Source organism: Ascaphus truei, chromosome 8 (assembly GCF_040206685.1).
Source record: "Ascaphus truei isolate aAscTru1 chromosome 8, aAscTru1.hap1, whole genome shotgun sequence".
NCBI lineage: Eukaryota > Metazoa > Chordata > Amphibia > Anura > Ascaphidae > Ascaphus > Ascaphus truei.
Window position 1 is genome coordinate 86219781 of NC_134490.1, and position 18412 is coordinate 86238192.

Genomic DNA, 18412 nt, shown 5'->3' on the forward strand with positions numbered 1-18412 from the left:
ACCTCCTGAACGTGACCGACAAAGGGATCGTCCAAAGGAAAGGAAACAATCGATCGGTCCTCCTGCGAGCAATGGCACTGCTAAGACGTACAGCCATTCCTCTCCACAGAATACCAAGTGGCAAAGCAGCCAACTGCCACAGCTGGCATAGCCGCAAAAGATTGCGCCCTGCAGGTGAAACTACAGGGGCAAAAAGACTGTCCTCTCGCACGCCTAAAAAGAGCCAGTCGCAGAGACATTTCAAAAAAGGATTTACAAGGACAAAAGAGACTGTTCTTTGTCATGTCCAGGGAGAAAACAACCTACTGAGGGCAGTTAACAAAGAGACACAAAGGCGTATCACCAAAATACGTGGAGACGTTCTCGTGCAAGAGGAATGCACCGATGACACAGCGTTCCAGACAACAAGAGATGACCATGCAAGCGACCTTAGGATCTTGGATCCGGGACCGACACGCTTCCCATACAGCGGAGTCTGGGAATAAGCTGGAATCTCAAAACAGACGCATTCGCATTCCAGGTGTCCATCGAAGGAAAACCCTACACCCGACGCGAGGCCCTGTTCACGGTCAATAGTCTTCACGACCCGCTGGAATTCGTGGCTCCAGTCACCATACAAGGGAAGTCTCTTCTCAGAGAAATGTCCTTCGAGAAGCAGGACTGGGACACCCCACTACCTCCAGAGAGACGGAAAGAGTGGGAAACGTGGAAGGATTCTTTGAAGATCCTAGAGCAGCTTCAGATCCCACGCCCCTACTCACCTACATCTCTCACCGCTGTACACAGCAAAGAGCTTTGCGTGTTCTCAGATGCCTCTACAAAGGCCATAGCAGCGGTGGCCTACTTAAAAACCACGGATGCGTATGGAGGCGACCATGTCAGGTTCATCCTCGGCAAGGCTAAAGTGGCGCCACAACGCGACCACACTATACCCAGACTTGAGCTATGTGACGCAGTATCAGCGGTAGAACTGGCAGAACTCGTCAAAAACTAAATGTACTGCAAACCAGATGCTGTCAGGCTCTACTCAGATAACAAGGTGGTACTGGGCTGCATAAGCAACGAGAAAGGAAAATTCCACATATACGTGGCCAACCGTGTAGAAAGAATCAGGAAGTCAACCCAAACAGAACAAGGGTACCACATGCCCATAGACCAAAATCCTGCAGATTATGCCAACAGATCAGTGCCCGCAGCGCAACTACAGAACACGTCGTGACTCACAGGACCAACGTTTCTTACGCAGCCCGCGGAAACGCCATCAACCCCAGTCGACGACTCTGATCTCGTGGATCCTGAGGAGGACACGGAGACAAGGCCTCAAGTATCCGTGTTACTCACGAATATACGGCCCAGAAACGCCCTCAGAAGATTCTTTGCCATCAGAGGTCCAGTCGAACAAATACGCTCCGACTGCGGAACCAATTTCGTCGGAGTACGTGAAGGATTACAAATAAACACTGAACAGTGCCAGAGACTTTTGCACAAAGACATTGTGGTGCAACCAGCTAACCTGGAGTGGTGCATCCACCTGGCATCCTTTGCCAAAGAATCTTGGCCAAAGGACTTTGAAGCTTGTGATACCGGCCGGTATCACCTCGTTATGTGGACATGGACTTTGCATTATTATGTTATGTTTGTTTGCATTGCACATGTTCCATATATTCAAGTTATATAGTGGTATCTCCATATTTCTGTTTGACCCCCTTCTGCTTGTCAGCTCCTTAAGTTCAGCTGCATGTATTTGTTCCTCACACACACACTGTGCCTGTGTGATGTATCACTATGTTGCCTTTTCCTTCCAGTCTGCCAGTACTCTGGTTGCCCTGGCAACATCTCCAGTCCTCCTAGGTATTGGACTTTACCATTCCCCCCTGTCCCTGCTGACAGTTGGTTTAGCCTGCCCCTATTCCTCTGTCACAAGCAGGACCCTCTTTCTTTTCATTCCTGACTTGGCTGAGTGAGTACCTTCCTGTCACACTCCCATGGCAAGCCATCTCTTTCTACCTGCCCTCAACTACAAACTCACAACTACACAACATCCACAAGAGCCTGTATTTACTGCTGCTTTTCCAATAAAGTGAAGGAAATATTATAGGACTTGGCGTGATTTGGAAAGGGAGCTGGCTTCAGAATAAATTTCATCGTTTGCTTGTTTCTTTCGATGTTTCGATATTTAAAGGTATCGATACTTCAAAGGCATTTTAAATTAAAATTTGCTGTTTTCTCTTATTTTGGGATTTTTTTTGTTCAGGTATTTTTTCAAGTGAAATATTGTAGGCCCTAAAAGGTTCGTAGGCCCCAGGCACTGTGCCTAGTCGGCCTAATGTATACAGCGGCCCTGCCCACGGGAGTACTAGGACACGATTTACTTTTTCCTACCAGAGTAAGTGTGTGAATATACAGTACTCTAATAATTGCAGGTTGTGTGTGTTTATGTACAAGTGATATATACAATATACCGTTGTATTTAAACTCTCTATTACTTTAGGTTTTGTAGAGGGACACTGGCCTGGCAAACACGCTCCTTGTGCTGTGGCTTAGCAACCAGCAGGAGGATGAGGAATGTTATACTGCTTTTTGGTATAATAATAATGATATTTACTGTATATTGGGGACTGTTTGCAGCCATGTACATCATGAATTAGACGGAAGTGTAGAAGAGCAGAATTTATAATCCAACAGTTCATTAAGCATTTAAGCAGGGAGCCCATGGTCAGCCTGTGTGTGGCTTGGAATCATGTAATCTTGCATCTATTGAGGCCATACCGCCAGCCTTTTAGTAGCGAGAAAATATCTGCAAGCTATGTTGACTGATTTGGCATTTTTGCCTTAATGGCGCTACTAGAATTCTAGCGAGTTTGCAACATTCGCCCCGTTGGAATTAAACCACTTCTTAAAAAGGTCAATTTAAAAAAGCCTTTTTTGGCATGGTTTGGACATGCGAGAAGAGCTTTCAGAATACGTGACCTGCATATCCGAGTGAAATGGGCTCACGGATATGCAACTCTCACAGCTACTAGACTAGGCCCCTATAAGTCTATTTAACTAGAGTACATAGTGACTACAGGTCTATTAAACTAGTTAGTACCTAGTGAGCGAATGTTAGTAAAGAATCAGTGATGGGCTTATCTTCCCAAACACGCCTTTAAATAAATGGAGAAATTAGTATTTGGCGGGTATCTCAGGTGTGTCCAGGGATATCTCTCCATGTCTCAGATCCATAGAGCTCTTAATGACTTAACAAGGTATTAACTGAACGTATCCTCACAATGCAGTAACACAGTGTTAAGTGACGCTTTCAGCCGCGTTCCCCATAACAACGCCTACCCACAGCGCTCAGTTATAATACGCAGGGATGTAACAATGCGTTACTTAGGTCAGGGGTCCTCAACTCCAGTCCTAAGCCCCCTTCCAGCTTCAGCACAGGTGGCTCAAGCAGAGCCGCCTATGCTGAAGCCATGTGGGCTGAAGCAGGGACTGATTGAGCCACCTATGCTGAAGCTGGGATAGCCTGACCTGTTGGGTGTGCTTGAGGACTGGAGCTGAGCCCCCCTGACTTAGGTCATCCCTAAAGGTGGTGTTAGCTCCCTCCAGACACTGAAAAAGAGATAGATGATAGAGAGAAGAGTCATTTGCATATCCTATTAGCATATTTCCCAGGTATTTCAGGCGTGCCAATTTTTGGTGCCCAGGTGTCTCTCAATGTGGTGTTTGCAGTTGTGTTTCAGGCTGCATTGAATGTTTGGAATGGCCATTGTTGGAATTGAATATGTTGCCATGATTTTTAAAGGCTTTTAAGAAAAAAATGGTATTAATCTGTGATCATTCATATCACATTTACCAATCTCTATTTGCGAACGCGTTTTGGAAAGTCTTGCACATTTTTGATCTGTACTACACATTTGGAAGCGCAGCATTTCATGGAACTATGACACACCTGCTATTTTTTTCTTAACTTTAAAGAGATTGCATATGGCTGGCATATGGCATCGATGTGCCTGCATACTGTGCAACGTAAATTCATCGTTTTACGTTCATTACATGCCATTCTTACTCTTATTTTTTTTAAACAGTTTACAGTAGAAATGCTTCCTGTTTAAGTGTTTTATTTTCATTTATTTACTTTAACCGGGGACTCAACCAGAGCATGTGATCCAATTCAGGACTCTAATTGAACTCTAATGTCCAAGCAGCTCTGATATCTAAGGCAGTCCCCATCAGGGAGCCGTGTGAGCCAATCCTTGAGAAGTGACTTATGGGTTGGGATGGATGAAACCTTTGCCCAAGTTCATGAATGTGGCAAATTGAGAACTTTGCTGGTAAAGATGTTGGCGCAGGTTGCAAGATTTCCCAGGGAAACCTAAATGATTTGGCACATTTTGTTCATTGTTACACTTTTAGCGACATTCAGATTTGCCGGAAATGTTTATACAGCCTAAGAAAAATTTGAATAAGTCATAACCACATCAGATTTTTGCTGGTGAACTTTTACATTTTGATGGCAAACCTCAAAAATACGTTCACCAAACACTTCAAGGTCACAGAAATGTATTGTAAGAGGGACAACTTTGCACATCTGTGTAGGTGACCTTTACTCATTGGCTCTCTGGTAGGATGCTGACTTCTGATCATTTTGGATGGCCCATTTCTTTAATTTTAGGTGTCCTATATAACTCCGTGCCCAGGACATACTTGAAAACGAGAGGTAACTCTCAATGTATTACTTCCTGGTAAAACATTTTTATAAATAAATACATAAATATATGAGAAGGTTTTATCTATATCCAAAAGAGAGGAAGTTCTGATGCTTCTTGAAGAGCCTTGTGTGTGTAAGCATCTCTATATAGTCAGCACCAAATTGTACCACTTGTATTTAGCACTTATGTATCATCCAGCACTGTACTACTTCAAAATATGTTACTGTGATATAACGAACTCGTACACATAATTGATTAGCAAACCTCTTGTGGCTGCAAATTTCAGTGATTTCCTACCTGTGTCAAACTATATCCTGTGCGCTGAACCAGTGCGCGAAGCGCTGCTTCTTTCTGAGTTCCGGCCAATCCATCCCCGGATTTTTGATTTGATTCCATTGTGAATGATTATCAGCAAAAAATCAGGTTAATTAGGGTGCTCACTGCAATCAGATTTAAGATAAATTAAGTAAATTAATATTACTGGAAGAAAAAAAACTTAACATTTAATTGAAGATACTTGCAATCACTCATCACTCATTATTTGCCACTAATATTACGCATAAATTATCTTTGGAGTTTGAAGATATCTGTCCTATACTTCAATTATACAGTTGCTTATTTATTAGTTTCGACTTCTTGAAGCCATAATACACCTTGCAGCAGAATAAGAATATGTCCCTTTATTGATAGATAGGACGCAGAGAACTGGAAGACAATATGTTGCACAGCAATCAGCTACCGTACACAGCTCATCAGGACCCAAAAGTCATACTACCAAATGTGATAATATTCGGGGTAAATGGTATGCGCTAATAAGGAGTAACAGAGGAGTTCAAGCTATGGAGCCAAAAGGGGAGTTTTTTTTATAATTGCTACATGGGGGGGCCTCTTCACTCAACCTAGTATTATTGACAAAGCTCCTATCAATCCCTGCCACCCCCCCCCCTTCTGTCATCTGTCACCTGATTGTATAAGTGGGTCACCTTCCTAATCAGGTCAACATTCTGGGGCTTTAAAATCTGGTTCTCTGTCTAAATACAGCAGAATAAGTCCTCAGCCGGGAGTGACCAACTCCAGTCCGCAAGGGCCACCAACAGCTCAGGTCTTAAGGATATCCCTGCTTCAGCACAGGTGGCTCAATCAGTGGCTGAGCCACTGATTGAGCCACCTGTGCTGAAGCAGGGATATCCTTAAGACCTGAGCTGTTGGTGGTCCTTGCGGACTGGAGTTGGCCACTCCTGGCTGAGCCACTGATTGAGCCACCTGTGCTGAAGCAGGGCTATTCTTAAAACCTGACCTGTTGGTAAGAAAAACAAACACAGAGCGCACCAAGGGTGAAGGTAAGGTATAATAAGCAGTACAAAAAAGCAAGTGTAAACTTACATTTAAAATGTCTGCAGTTCAGTGGGTTAGTGTTGAACCTGTCCGTGTTGTCTGGTTATTTGCCATTTAGAGACTTTAGGCAGAGTTTGTCTTTAAACAGTGTGTCCCACAGTGAGGGGGTAACAGGCTTAATAATAAAGGTTAAGCCCACTTGGTTACTTCTGATACGCGTGTTGAGGTCCTAGAGTGTCAGCTCTTGGACCTGACATTGCATTACTGTGTGTAAATTATGCGACAATATGGTAGTTTTGTGTTTTTGCCTTTCCAGGGGTGCCAGCAAGCAGAGATTGCTGGGCTATGAGTTTCAGGGTGGGCTTTGTGGAGAAAGTCTTGTCAGATTGTGGCTATGTAGCGGGGTCCCCGAGTTACGGGATACCCCAAAGATGTACCCGAGAATCAGGTAAGATTCTTGGATGCATTGAAGTACAGTGCTCTGGTCAAAATCCTACCCTGGAAACGTTCTTGCGACTCACTGCCAGGATTCCCTGCTTCAGCACAGACCAGAAAGGTAAAAAACAGGGCATAGGGGATCAGGGGATCCCCAGAATGGTACATGGGTCCCTAGCATAAGGGGGGATGCCCAGGTCATGCCCAGTCACCCTGAACCTGGTATAGGGGTTCAGGGGGTGCTCCAGCTATGTGTTAAAGCTTCAAGGTTTTTTATTTGTGTGTAAAGTCTAAAGTCAGGTTTCTATAGTGTGGCAGGGATGAGGCTAGTAAGAGTAGAAAGTATATCATCTTATTCCATCCCTGACACCAGAAAGGAGACTTAGACATTGTTAGCACAAGATACAGGTGAGAAGTATATTTTATTAAAGATTTATGTTTAATAGGTATACAGTATGTACGTATAACCTGTATACGAACTGTGGAATTTCCAAGTCCGAGGTTCCGAGAGACCAGATGGCTACCAAGCTTGGTGCCACTGAGTCTGCTCAGGTCCCAGAGTTGAAAGCCTCAGGGATGCCAAGGTGTTAGAATAGGAGGAGTACTGCAGTTATACTTGAGTACCCACGTCCTGGTCTAACAAAGTGCTATCCGACAACCATTTGCCCAACCCCAGACTTTGAGGAGCCTGGAACAACGGGGGGCTCAATATGCTAAGAGGCAGAGGTGCCAGGTTGGTGCATGCCCCTTGGCAGAATTGAAATCAGTGCCCGCCCGGCTTCAGTATACCGGCAAATCGGTGATAGGCTGGCAGAGGAATTCCCACGTGCTGATTGGCTGAAGTTGTTTGTGAATGGGACTCCAAAACCTATAAGAAACCTTGCAGCCAATCAGGAGAACAGAGTCTAAGCGCCAAACCATCAGCGGCAAATTTAAAGATGCTCTGGAAGAAATAGACGTGAGCCGGCTTCAAAGATTTCAACTCAAGAAATTTCCCTCTTTTCAGGGGCTAAGTTCTGAAAATGGAACGTAGCGGTCGCGGCTGGAATTACACGCCGAATTGCGTTCCAGGACTTTTGTGAGTACCTCCCGGTCATTGGAAAGGACTTGTACAGACGTTGTTTGTTAACATTTCGTTCTAGGAAAGTTTAGTTTGTTAGCCCAGATCCCAGTAAGTGTGTTTTTCATTGCAGATTGTGATCCATTGTGTGTATGTCTTTTCGTGAAATAAATTGCAATTTATATTACCGCCTTGTCTTGCTCAATCATATGATCCCGGTATAAAAGGTGTTAATAACCCTAGTCTCCCGTGACACCCGCACACTGGGATCAGCTGTTCATCGGCGCTGCTCTGCCACTTCCGGATTCGCGTGTCCCGTATTTTGCAGTCAGACACGGCTCACGGCTCACTGCTTTTTTCGGTCTTAACCTCAGTAAATGGCAACTTCACAGGACAACTGGTTCTGCTCTTTACCACAACACGTTTCACACACTAATGTGCTTCATCAGGCACGGGAAACACTGTTTACAGATCAACTCTGCCTAAAGTTTCTAAACGGCAAATAACCAGGCAACACGGATATGTTCAACACTAACCCACTGAACTGCAGACATTTTAAATGTTAAGTTTACACTTGCTTTTTTGTACTGCTGATTATACCTTACCTTCACCCTTGGCGTGCTCTGTGTTTGTTTTTCTTCGTCTGCCTTGTCCACGGAGCTTGTCTTCGGTGGATTTCATGAAGTGGGGAGAACTTCTACACATAGTAGCTGCAAGAGGGTGAAGCTGACCAAACATTTGAAATACCAAGAAAGCACGAGCGCGAATCAAAACTTTCCTGTTGACCTGTTGGTGGCCCTTGAGCACTGGAGTTGGTCGCCCTGTCCTTAGGCCTAAGCTTTAAGCTAACCACTTTTATGAAATAAAACTTGGAAAAAAGAAGGTTAATAAACTCTGAAACATGAACTTATTCCAGTCTCACCTATCACCCCCCTGTCTCTGTGCGGGGGGATTTCTGCAGAAACGTGTTCTGCGTAACGTGGCATACTGTCACCATTTGCTGCTTTGAAGGGGCCAACGATAATTGTGTAACAATCATAACACAAATACAACTAGAAGTCCAAATATGTGCATATAATATAGTAAAACAGCACACCCTGAACACAAGGCCTAATATGTACTCCTAAGAGGGGTAGAAAAACTAAATATAAAACTAAATATAAGATATTCTCCAATGTCTGGCAAACTGAATTTTATTTATGTGGCTGTATGTGGATTTTAAACATTCCTCATATAAAAACCAGCAAAAAAAACATATTTCCGGCAAGTGGCTTAGCAATAATAAATATAGCAGGTCTGCCTGCCAGAGCAAAACTGAGCACCAAAAAAAGACATTAAAAGGTGTATTTAATGGCAAAGCCTCAACTTGTTCAAAGGAAAAGGAATAACCAAACATTTCATGAAATTACCTCTAATGTTAACTTTGTGCACTTTGAAAAATATATTCAGAGTCTAAGTGGCAACCAATTTGTAATCATTACTCAATATCACTGCCGAGTCATCAGAAAAAAGAAGCTGCTTGTAGCTATAAAAACCAGCCATTCCCGCCAAGTTAAATAAGAAATATTTATGCATCAACATTGTCACAAGAAATACTCATTTGCATGAACTTTTATAACAAAAGTGGCCTGTTTCTTTCGCAGTGTCTGTTATAGAGTTGTATGGTTTTTTTTTCTTATATATTCTTTCTTTTTTAATATGTATTGGGGTTTTTCTTATATGTATTGGGGGGTTATATGTATTGTTATATATATACTGTATATATATACTGTGTATATATATATATATATATATATATATATATATATATATATATATATATATATATATATGAAAACCAATATACTGTATATAAAACCTATATATATATATATATATATATATATATATATATATATATATATATATATATATATATATATATATATATTGGTTTTATATATATTGGGGTTTTATATATATTTTATATGTATGGGGGGTTTATATGTACTGTTTTTTTTAATATGGATTGTTTTTTTTTTATATTGATTTGGGGGGTTTATATGTATTGTTTTTTTAAATATGTATTTAGAGGGGTTGGGGCTTTGTATATATTTGCCGGGGTGAGGATTTTTTTTGTGTGTATTTAGATGGGTGGGATATTTTGGTATGTATTTTGTCGGGGGGGAGAGGGGGGGCGATTGTGTAAGGGGGAGGGAATGAGTGTGAGGAGGAGGGATTGAGAGAGTGGGGTAATTGACAGGGGGAGAGTGAGAGTAGTGAGTAAGAGTGAGACGCAGGGGAGAGAAATACATGTGAAGCGGGGGGCAGGGTTTGAGGGAGAGTGGGGTAATTGCTGGAGGGGGAGAGGTGAGACGGAGGGGAGGTGGGGGGGCCCAGTCGTAACTCTAGTCCTGGGCCCTGGGAAATCTGTCTGCGGCCATGACTGTACATACTTATTTTTGCCAGATTTTCTCGTCTGCTTGCTATATTGCACAGAATTTCAGGACCACATTAACACATGCTACCTACACAACACTTTTCAAAACATTTCGACTTGTGGGTTCTCTTTAATGAATACAATGAGATTTTTCAATTGGTATTTCCATTAACGCTCAAGAAATCCATTCTCACACTTAAATTAATAATCCCCAATAAATTGAAAAATTGGCCTAAAAGCAAATGGTTAAAAAAAGACTGCTAGCATCTCCATAGCCACTAAAGGGCAGGCTCTATAAACCAATACATGTCACACTGCAATATCAAACATAGGAAAAGATCTGAGAAAATGCACATACAGTATTTCAAAAGAAAATGCAAATATAGTTGCTTTCCATTATAACTTTTACCATAAAAGGACATTTTTAACAATGCGTTGAGAACATTGAGTCTTTAGGAATCATGGGGGTTATTCAACAAACAGAAACTTCCACTGACCTAATGGGCGGCTTTATGCGAACAGGGCTGCTCCCAGCTGGGAATGCCAGGACTGCCATCCTAAGCCTGGAGGCAGAAGGGGGCTGAAGTCAGACCTCAAGCTCCGGAAGTCAGCCCCAAATTCCAGGGTAACCCAACTGGCTCCCATCTTAACCTAGGCTCAACAACCGACAGCCCTTTCTCCCACCTCCACTGCTCAAGCCATGTGCTTGATATCCGAGGCCTTGTGGTTCATATCCGAGGCCTTGTGCGGGTCTGCGTGCGCTAGTGCCCTGATCAGCGCTATATTCGTTTAATGGATAACCCCATTGTACTAAAGTATTATACGGATAAAGTATAAATACGGATCCCCTATTTATATACTTATATCCTATTTACATACTCCTCCCCTATTTATATACTCCTCCCCTATTTATATACTCCTCCCCTATTTATATACTCCTCCCCTATTTATATACTCCTCCCCTATATATATACACTGCTCCCCTATTTATATACGTCTCTCCTATTTATATACTCCTCCCCTATTTATATATTCCTCCCCTATTTATATACTCCTCCCCTATTTATATACTCCTCCCCTATTTATATACTCCTCCCTATTTATATACTTCTCTCCTATTTATATATTCCTCCCCTATTTATATACTCCTCCCCTATTTATATACATCTCCCCTATTTATATACTCCTCCCCTATATATATATATATATATATATATATATATATATATATATATATATATATATATATATATATATACTAGCTGAGAGACCCGGCGTTGCCCGGGATGTAAATGCGTAATAGGGAGTATTATTTATAAATCGTGGAACAATAGGTGAGTATTTGTTGTAAAGGTTGGATAATAATATTGAAAAGAAAGATGGAAGAAAATGTAATACGATGTTGTATAAAAATGGTTTATTGTAACCACACCACAGTACAATGTATATTTTGGTGGCATAAGTGATGTAAAAATCTGAGTCGTGTGTCCTGCTAGGGTGTGAGGCGGCGGGTGGCGCGTGGGTTGTGAGTGCTGTGTGCGAGTGGGGGTCCTGCTAGGGTGTGAGGCGGCGGGTGGCGCGTGGGTTGTGAGTGCTGTCTGTGAGTGGGGGTCCTGCTAGGGTGTGAGGCGGCGGGTGGCGCGTGGGTTGTGAGTGCTGTCTGTGAGTGGGGGTCCTGCTAGGGTGTGAGGCGGCGGGTGGTGCGTGGGTTGTGAGTGCTGTCTGTGAGTGGGGGTCCTGCTAGGGTGTGAGGCGGCGGGTGGCGCGTGGGTTGTGAGTGCTGTCTGTGAGTGGGGGTCCTGCAAGGGTGTGAGGCGGCGGCTGGCGCATGGGTTGTGAGTGCTGTCTGTGAGTGGGGGTCCTGCTAGGGTGTGAGGCGGTGGGTCAGTGATGTCGGTGCGTAGGGGCGGGAGGCAGCAGGTGTGTGTGGCGGCAGGTATGTGTCGAGTGTGGCTGGTGTCTGTTGAGTGCGTGCAGCGGCTGTGAGGCGGTGGGTGAAAGGCAGAGGCGGCCGGAGTAAGGGCGGGTGAAAGGCAGAGGCGGGGGTGGGGAGGCGGTAAGGCGGGCATGAAGGCGAAGGGCGGCGGGAAGGGGAGGAGGGGGTGGAGGAGGGGGGCAAGGGGTGGAGGAGGGGGGGGGAAGGGGTGGAGGAGGGGGGGGGGGAAGGGGTGGAGGAGGGGGGGGGGGAAGGGGTGGAGGAGGGGGGGGGAAGGGTTAGAGGAGGGGGGGGGAAGGGTTAGAGGAGGGGGGGGGGAAGGGTTAGAGGAGGGGGGGGGGAAGGGTTAGAGGAGGGGGGGGGAAGGGTTAGAGGAGGGGGGGGGAAGGGTTAGAGGAGGGGGGGGGAAGGGTTAGAGGAGGGGGGGGGAAGGGTTAGAGGAGGGGGGGGGGAAGGGTTAGAGGAGGGGGGGGGAAGGGTTAGAGGAGGGGGGGGGAAGGGTTAGAGGAGGGGGGGGAAGGGTTAGAGGAGGGGGGGGGAAGGGTTAGAGGAGGGGGGGGGAAGGGTTAGAGGAGGGGGGGGGAAGGGTTAGAGGAGGGGGGGGAAGGGTTAGAGGAGGGGGGGGAAGGGTTAGAGGAGGGGGGGGAAGGGTTAGAGGAGGGGGGGGAAGGGTTAGAGGAGGGGGGGAAGGGTTAGAGGAGGGGGGGAAGGGTTAGAGGAGGGGGTGGAAGTGTGGGAGGGGGTGGGAGGGGAAAGGGGAAAAAGAGGTGGAGGGGGGGGGAAGAGGAGCGGAGGGGGGGGGAAGAGGAGCGGAGGGGGGGGGGGAAGAGGAGCGGAGGGGGGGTGGAAAGGGGAGCGGAGGGGGGGGAAGGGGAGCGGAGGGGGGGGAAGGGAAGCGGAGGGGGGGAAGGGGAGCGGGGGGGAAGGGGAGCGGGGGGGAAGGGGAGAAGTGGTGGGAAGGGGGAGGAGGGGGGAGGTGGTGGAAAGGGGGAGAAGGGGGGAGGTGGTGGAAAGGGGGAGAAGGGGGGAGGTGGTGGGAAGGGGGGAGGTGGTGGGAAGGAGGTGGTGGGAAGGAGGAGGAGGGGGAAGGTGGTGGAAAGGGAGAGAAGGGGGGATGTGGTGGGAAGGGGGAGGAGGTGGTGGGAAGGGGGGGAGGTGGTGGGAAGGGGGGGAGGTGGTGGAAAGGGGGGGGGAGGTGGTGGGAAGGGGGGGGAGGGGTGAGGTGGTGGGAAGGGGGAGGAGGTGGGAAGGGGGAGGCGGAGGGAAGGCGGGGGGTGGGAGGCGGTGGGAAGGCGAGGGGTGGGAGGCGGTGGGTGGGAGGCGGTGGGATGGCGGTGGGTGGGAGGCGGTGGGATGGCGGGGGGTGGGAGGCGGTGGGAAGGGAGGGTGGGAGGCGGTGGGAAGGGGGGGTGGGAGGCGGTGGGAAGGGGGGGTGGGAGGCGGTGGGAAGGGGGGGGAGGCGGTGGGAAGGGAGGGTGGGAGGCGGTGGGAAGGGGGGGTGGGAGGCGGTGGGAAGGGGGGGTGGGAGGCGGTGGGAAGGGGGGGGGGAGGCGGTGGGAAGGGGTGGGGGGAGGCGGTGGGAAGGGGTGGGGGGAGGCTGGGAGGCGGTGGGAAGGGGGGGAAGGGGGGAGGCGGTGGGAAGGCGGGGGGTGGGAGGCGGTGGGAAGGCGAGGGGTGGGAGGCGGTGGGTGGGAGGCGGTGGGATGGCGGTGGGTGGGAGGCGGTGGGATGGCGGGGGGTGGGAGGCGGTGGGAAGGGAGGGTGGGAGGCGGTGGGAAGGGGGGGTGGGAGGCGGTGGGAAGGGGGGGTGGGAGGCGGTGGGAAGGGGGGGGAGGCGGTGGGAAGGGAGGGTGGGAGGCGGTGGGAAGGGGGGGTGGGAGGCGGTGGGAAGGGGGGGTGGGAGGCGGTGGGAAGGGGGGGGGGAGGCGGTGGGAAGGGGTGGGGGGAGGCGGTGGGAAGGGGTGGGGGGAGGCTGGGAGGCGGTGGGAAGGGGGGGAAGGGGGGAGGCGGTGGGAAGGCGGGAGGCGGTGGGAAGGGGGGGGGCGGGGGGGAGGCGGTGGGAAGGGGGGGGGCGGTGGGAAGGTGGAGGGAAGGGGGGGGAGGCGGAGGGAAGGGGGGGGAGGCGGTGGGAAGGGGGGGGAGGCGGTGGGAAGGGGGGGGGGAGGCAGTGGGAAGGGGGGGGGGAGGCGGTGGGAAGGGGGGGAGGCGGTGGGAAGGGGGGGTGGAGGGGAGGTGAAGGTGGGGGGGTGGAGGGGAGGTGAAGGAGGGGGAGTGGAAGGGAGGTGAAGGGGGGGGTGGAAGGGAGGTGAAGGGGGGGGTGGAGGGGAGGTGAAGGGGGGGGTGGAGGGGAGGTGAAGGGGGGGGTGGAGGGGAGGTGAAGGGGGGGTGGTGAAGGGGAGGTGGAGGGGGGGGTGGAGGGGAGGTGGAGGGGAGGTGAAGGTGGGGGGGTGGAGGGGGGGGGTGGGGGTGTGGAGGGGAGGTGAAGGGGGGGTGGAGGGGAGGTGAAGGGGGGGGAGTGGAAGGGGGGGGGTGGAAGGGAGGTGAAGGGGGGGGTGGAAGGGAGGGGTGGAGGGGAGGTGAAGGTGGGGGGGTGGAGGGGGGGGGGGGTGGAGGGGAGGTGAAGGGGGGGTGGAGGGGAGGTGAAGGGGGGGGAGTGGAAGGGAGGTGAAGGGGGGGGGTGGAAGGGAGGTGAAGGGGGGGGTGGAGGGGAGGTGGAGGGGGGGAGGTAAATGGGGAGGTGAAGGGGGGTGGAAGGGAGAAGTGGAGTGAGGGGAGGTGAAAGGGGGTGAGGGGAGGTGATGGGTGGGTGAGGGGAGGTGAAGGCCGCTCACTCACCCGTCCGGCAGGTCCCACGTGGATCTGAGGCGGGAGGCAGCGTGTTGTGGCCGCTCTCCCGCTGTGTCCCGGGCGCTCGCTCGCTCCCCCGCTGACTGTAGCGGCGCCGGGGGGGGGGGGTATCGGGGAGACACTGACACTGGAGGGGAGGTGAAGGGGGGGTGGAGGGGAGGTGAAGGCCGCTCACTCACCAATCCGGCAGGTCCCACGTGGATCTGAGGCGGGAGGCAGCGTGTTGTGGCCGCTCCCCCGCTGTGTCCCGGGCGCCGCCATCTTGGGCACTCGGCGCCGCGAGGCAGCCTGCCTGGCCACTGGCTGTTCCCCCGCCGGGGAGGGGTGAGTTGTAGCGCCGGGGAGGGGGGGGCATGTATATGTGTGGGGGGGGGGAGAGGTGGGAGATATAGAGGGGGGGTCTCGCACGGCCGCTGACACTGGGTGGGGGGGGGGGGCGCTGAAGGGGTAATAATAGTGTGTGTGTCCCGCTGACTGTAGCGGCGCCGGGGGAGGGGGGGGTCGGGGTGAAAGCGCGGGAGACACGGGGAGAGGAGGAGGTGCGCGCGGGTGCTGCTAACACTGTGAGCCCCGCTAATGTATGTAACAGTGTGTGTGTGTGTGTGTGTGTGTGTGTGTGTGTGTGTCACTGTGTGTGTGTCTGTCACTGTGTGTGTGTGTCCCTGTGTGTGTGTGTGTGTGTGTGTGTGTGTGTGTGTGTGTGTCTGTCACTGTGTGTGTGTGTGTGTGTGTGTGTGTGTGTGTGTGTGTGTGTGTGTCCGTGTGTGTGTGTGTGTGTGTGTGTGTGTGTGTCCCTGTGTTCCCTGTGTGTGTGTGTGTGTCCCTGTGTGTCCTTTGGCCCGTCACTCCGCCTCAGGCCAATGAGAGGTGTGCGGGGGCGGGCGGGCCAAGGGACCAATGAGATTTCCCCTAGGGACACCGGACATCCAGGCAGGCAGGCAAACATACAGTGCTTTCACTAATATAGTATAAGATATATATATATATATATATATATATATATATATACTGCTCCCCTATTTATATACGTCTCTCCTATTTATATACGGATCCCGTATTTATATTTTCCTCCCCTATTTATATACTTCTCCCCTATTTATATACTTTTCCCCTATTTATATACTTCTCTCCTATTTATATACTCCTCCCCTATTTATATACTCCTCCCCTATTTATATACTCCACCCCTATTTATATACTCCTCCCCTATTTATATACTCCACCCCTATTTATATACTTCTCTCCTATTTATATACTTATATCTTATTTATATACTCCTCCCCTATTTATATACTCCTCCCTATTTATATACTCCTCCCCTATATATATATACTGCTCCCCTATATATATATACTGCTCCCCTATTTATATACTTATATCCTATTTATATACTCCTCCCCTATTTATATACTCCTCCCCTATTTATATACTCCACCCCTATTTATATACTCTTCCCCTATTTATATACTCCACCCCTATTTATATACTTCTCTCCTATTTATATACTCCTCCCTTATTTATATACTCCTCCCCTATTTATATACTTCTCCCCTATTTATATACTTCTCCCCTATTTATATACTCCTCCCCTATTTATATACTCCTCACCTATTTATATACTTCTCTCTTATTTATATACGGCTCCCCTATTTATATACTCCTCCCCTATTTTTATACTCCACCCCTATTTATATACTTCTCTCCTATTTATATACTTCTCCACTATTTATATACTCCTCCCTATTTATATACTCCTCCCTATTTATATACTTCTCTCCTATTTATACTGTATACTTCTCCCCTATTTATATACTCCACCCCTATTTATATACTCCTCCCCTATTTATATACTCCTCCCTATTTATATACTTCTCTCCTATTTATACTGTATACTTCTCCCCTATTTATATACTCCACCCCTATTTATATACTCCACCCCTATTTATATACTACTCTCCTATTTATATACTCCTCCCCTATTTATATACTCCTCCCCTATTTATATACTTCTCCCCTATTTATTTACTCCTCTCCTATTTATATACTCCTCTCATAATAAATCAGCTTGTTGATTCTGATTTCGTTTGCGGATTCAGATCGGATTCAGTTTGCGGATTCAGATCGGATTCTGTTTGCGGATTCGGATTCTGTTTGCGGATTCAGATCGGATTCTGTTTGCAGGTTCGGATTCTGAATCCGTCCAACGGATTTTCAGTATTTTTTTTAGACGAATCGGTTAAATTCTGCAGGCGAAAGGAATTGAGCGATCCGCGTCAGGTTCGAAATTCTTGCAAAAACTTCACTCATCCCTACTGTTCACCAGATTAGAAAAAATATTCTAATTTGTCATTCAGGAATTAAGATTTTCTTACTGCCATCCAAACGATGTATTTTTTTTGTTATTAATTTATAAATGACAAAATAGCAAAACATGACTAGCATATCCAGACAGCCTTCATTATTTATAATATATAGCTAATGCTGTGAAATTCATTTTTTGGGGCTAATTAAAAAAAACTATGAAACATATACAGTAATTATCTATGTTGACACAGGCATTAACAAAGGTAGAGAATTTGTTACCCGAATACTGTCATTAATATACTGTATCTTTCTACATAGGGATGTGGCATACTGTATCTGACCTTAAATTTAGGAATTTAGTACAAATGTGTCCCAGTCACAGAAGCTACAAGACGAAGGCCCAGAGACATCAAACTCCGTTTTAAAGTGGAGTTAATATCGCACCCGGTAAAAAAGAAAAAGCCGGGCATTATTGCCCCAATTTTAAGTTTGTATTAATTAACATTGTGGTAATAATTTACTGGGTGCGATATTCAGGCCAAAATCACGACGATTAATAAAGGCATTAATACCACACCGTGATAATATTTCTATAATAGGCTCCTGTAATATATATTATTACAGAAGTCTATGATTGAAATAACATAAACCTGATTGGTCGCTGTGATTACCAAGGTGTACCACATGCACCAAAGGGGTTAATACATGATAAATAACACTACCTAGGCTTGTTGGCAACTTAGTGGCTAGGAAACCATTGACATGCAATGCTTCACTAACCGCTACGGTAATGAAGGAGTTAACCGCTCCCAAAACAGGGTTGGTGTACCCTGGCAAATTTCCGTCTCACAAAAATAAATCACATTTTTGGTAACCTTGGGGTCAATGTTTCTCTCAAAATATTACCGTTTGGTAGTTTTGGGTGAAATTTCTGCAATTTATTTTTGCCCGCTGCACATTGTACAAAACGCAAATGTGTATGAGTGTTTCCCACGTCAGCAGTGGCGGATTTCCCATCAGACCCGGGCCCAGGGCGGCAAAATTTAGGGGTGGCATAAAGATTTGCCGCGCTCTCGGGCCTATCGGGGCTGATGGGATGGCACTTAACTGTTGCGGTCGCCTCCCTGCCTGTCGCCCTCCTTCTCCTTCTGAACCACAGCATCAACCAACGTCACATGGCATCTAGTTGCCATGGCAATGCGTCGGCGCAGCGTCGAAGGACATCATGCTTTTGCGTTACCATGGCAACACAACGCTGTGCGCTGTCACATTGGAGATGTCCTGGGTGTTATTTGACGCTGCGGTTCAGAAGGAGGGCGGCAGCGAGAAGGCGGCCGCCACAGCTACGTGCTCCACCCATACCTCCTTTTTTTTAT

General features: G+C 48.0%; 1 protein-coding gene across 2 annotated transcripts in view; it reads right to left on the reverse strand.

The window, feature by feature from the left end:
* Positions 1–18412, reverse strand: part of A1CF (APOBEC1 complementation factor) — a 115926-nt gene that overhangs the window by 83421 nt on the left and 14093 nt on the right. For both annotated transcript variants that reach the window (XM_075612924.1, XM_075612923.1), the window contains exon 2: positions 4998–5140. In XM_075612924.1, the coding sequence (XP_075469039.1) occupies positions 4998–5096 (99 nt within the window). In that variant the 5' untranslated portion in view covers positions 5097–5140. The remainder of the gene's footprint in view (positions 1–4997; positions 5141–18412) is intronic.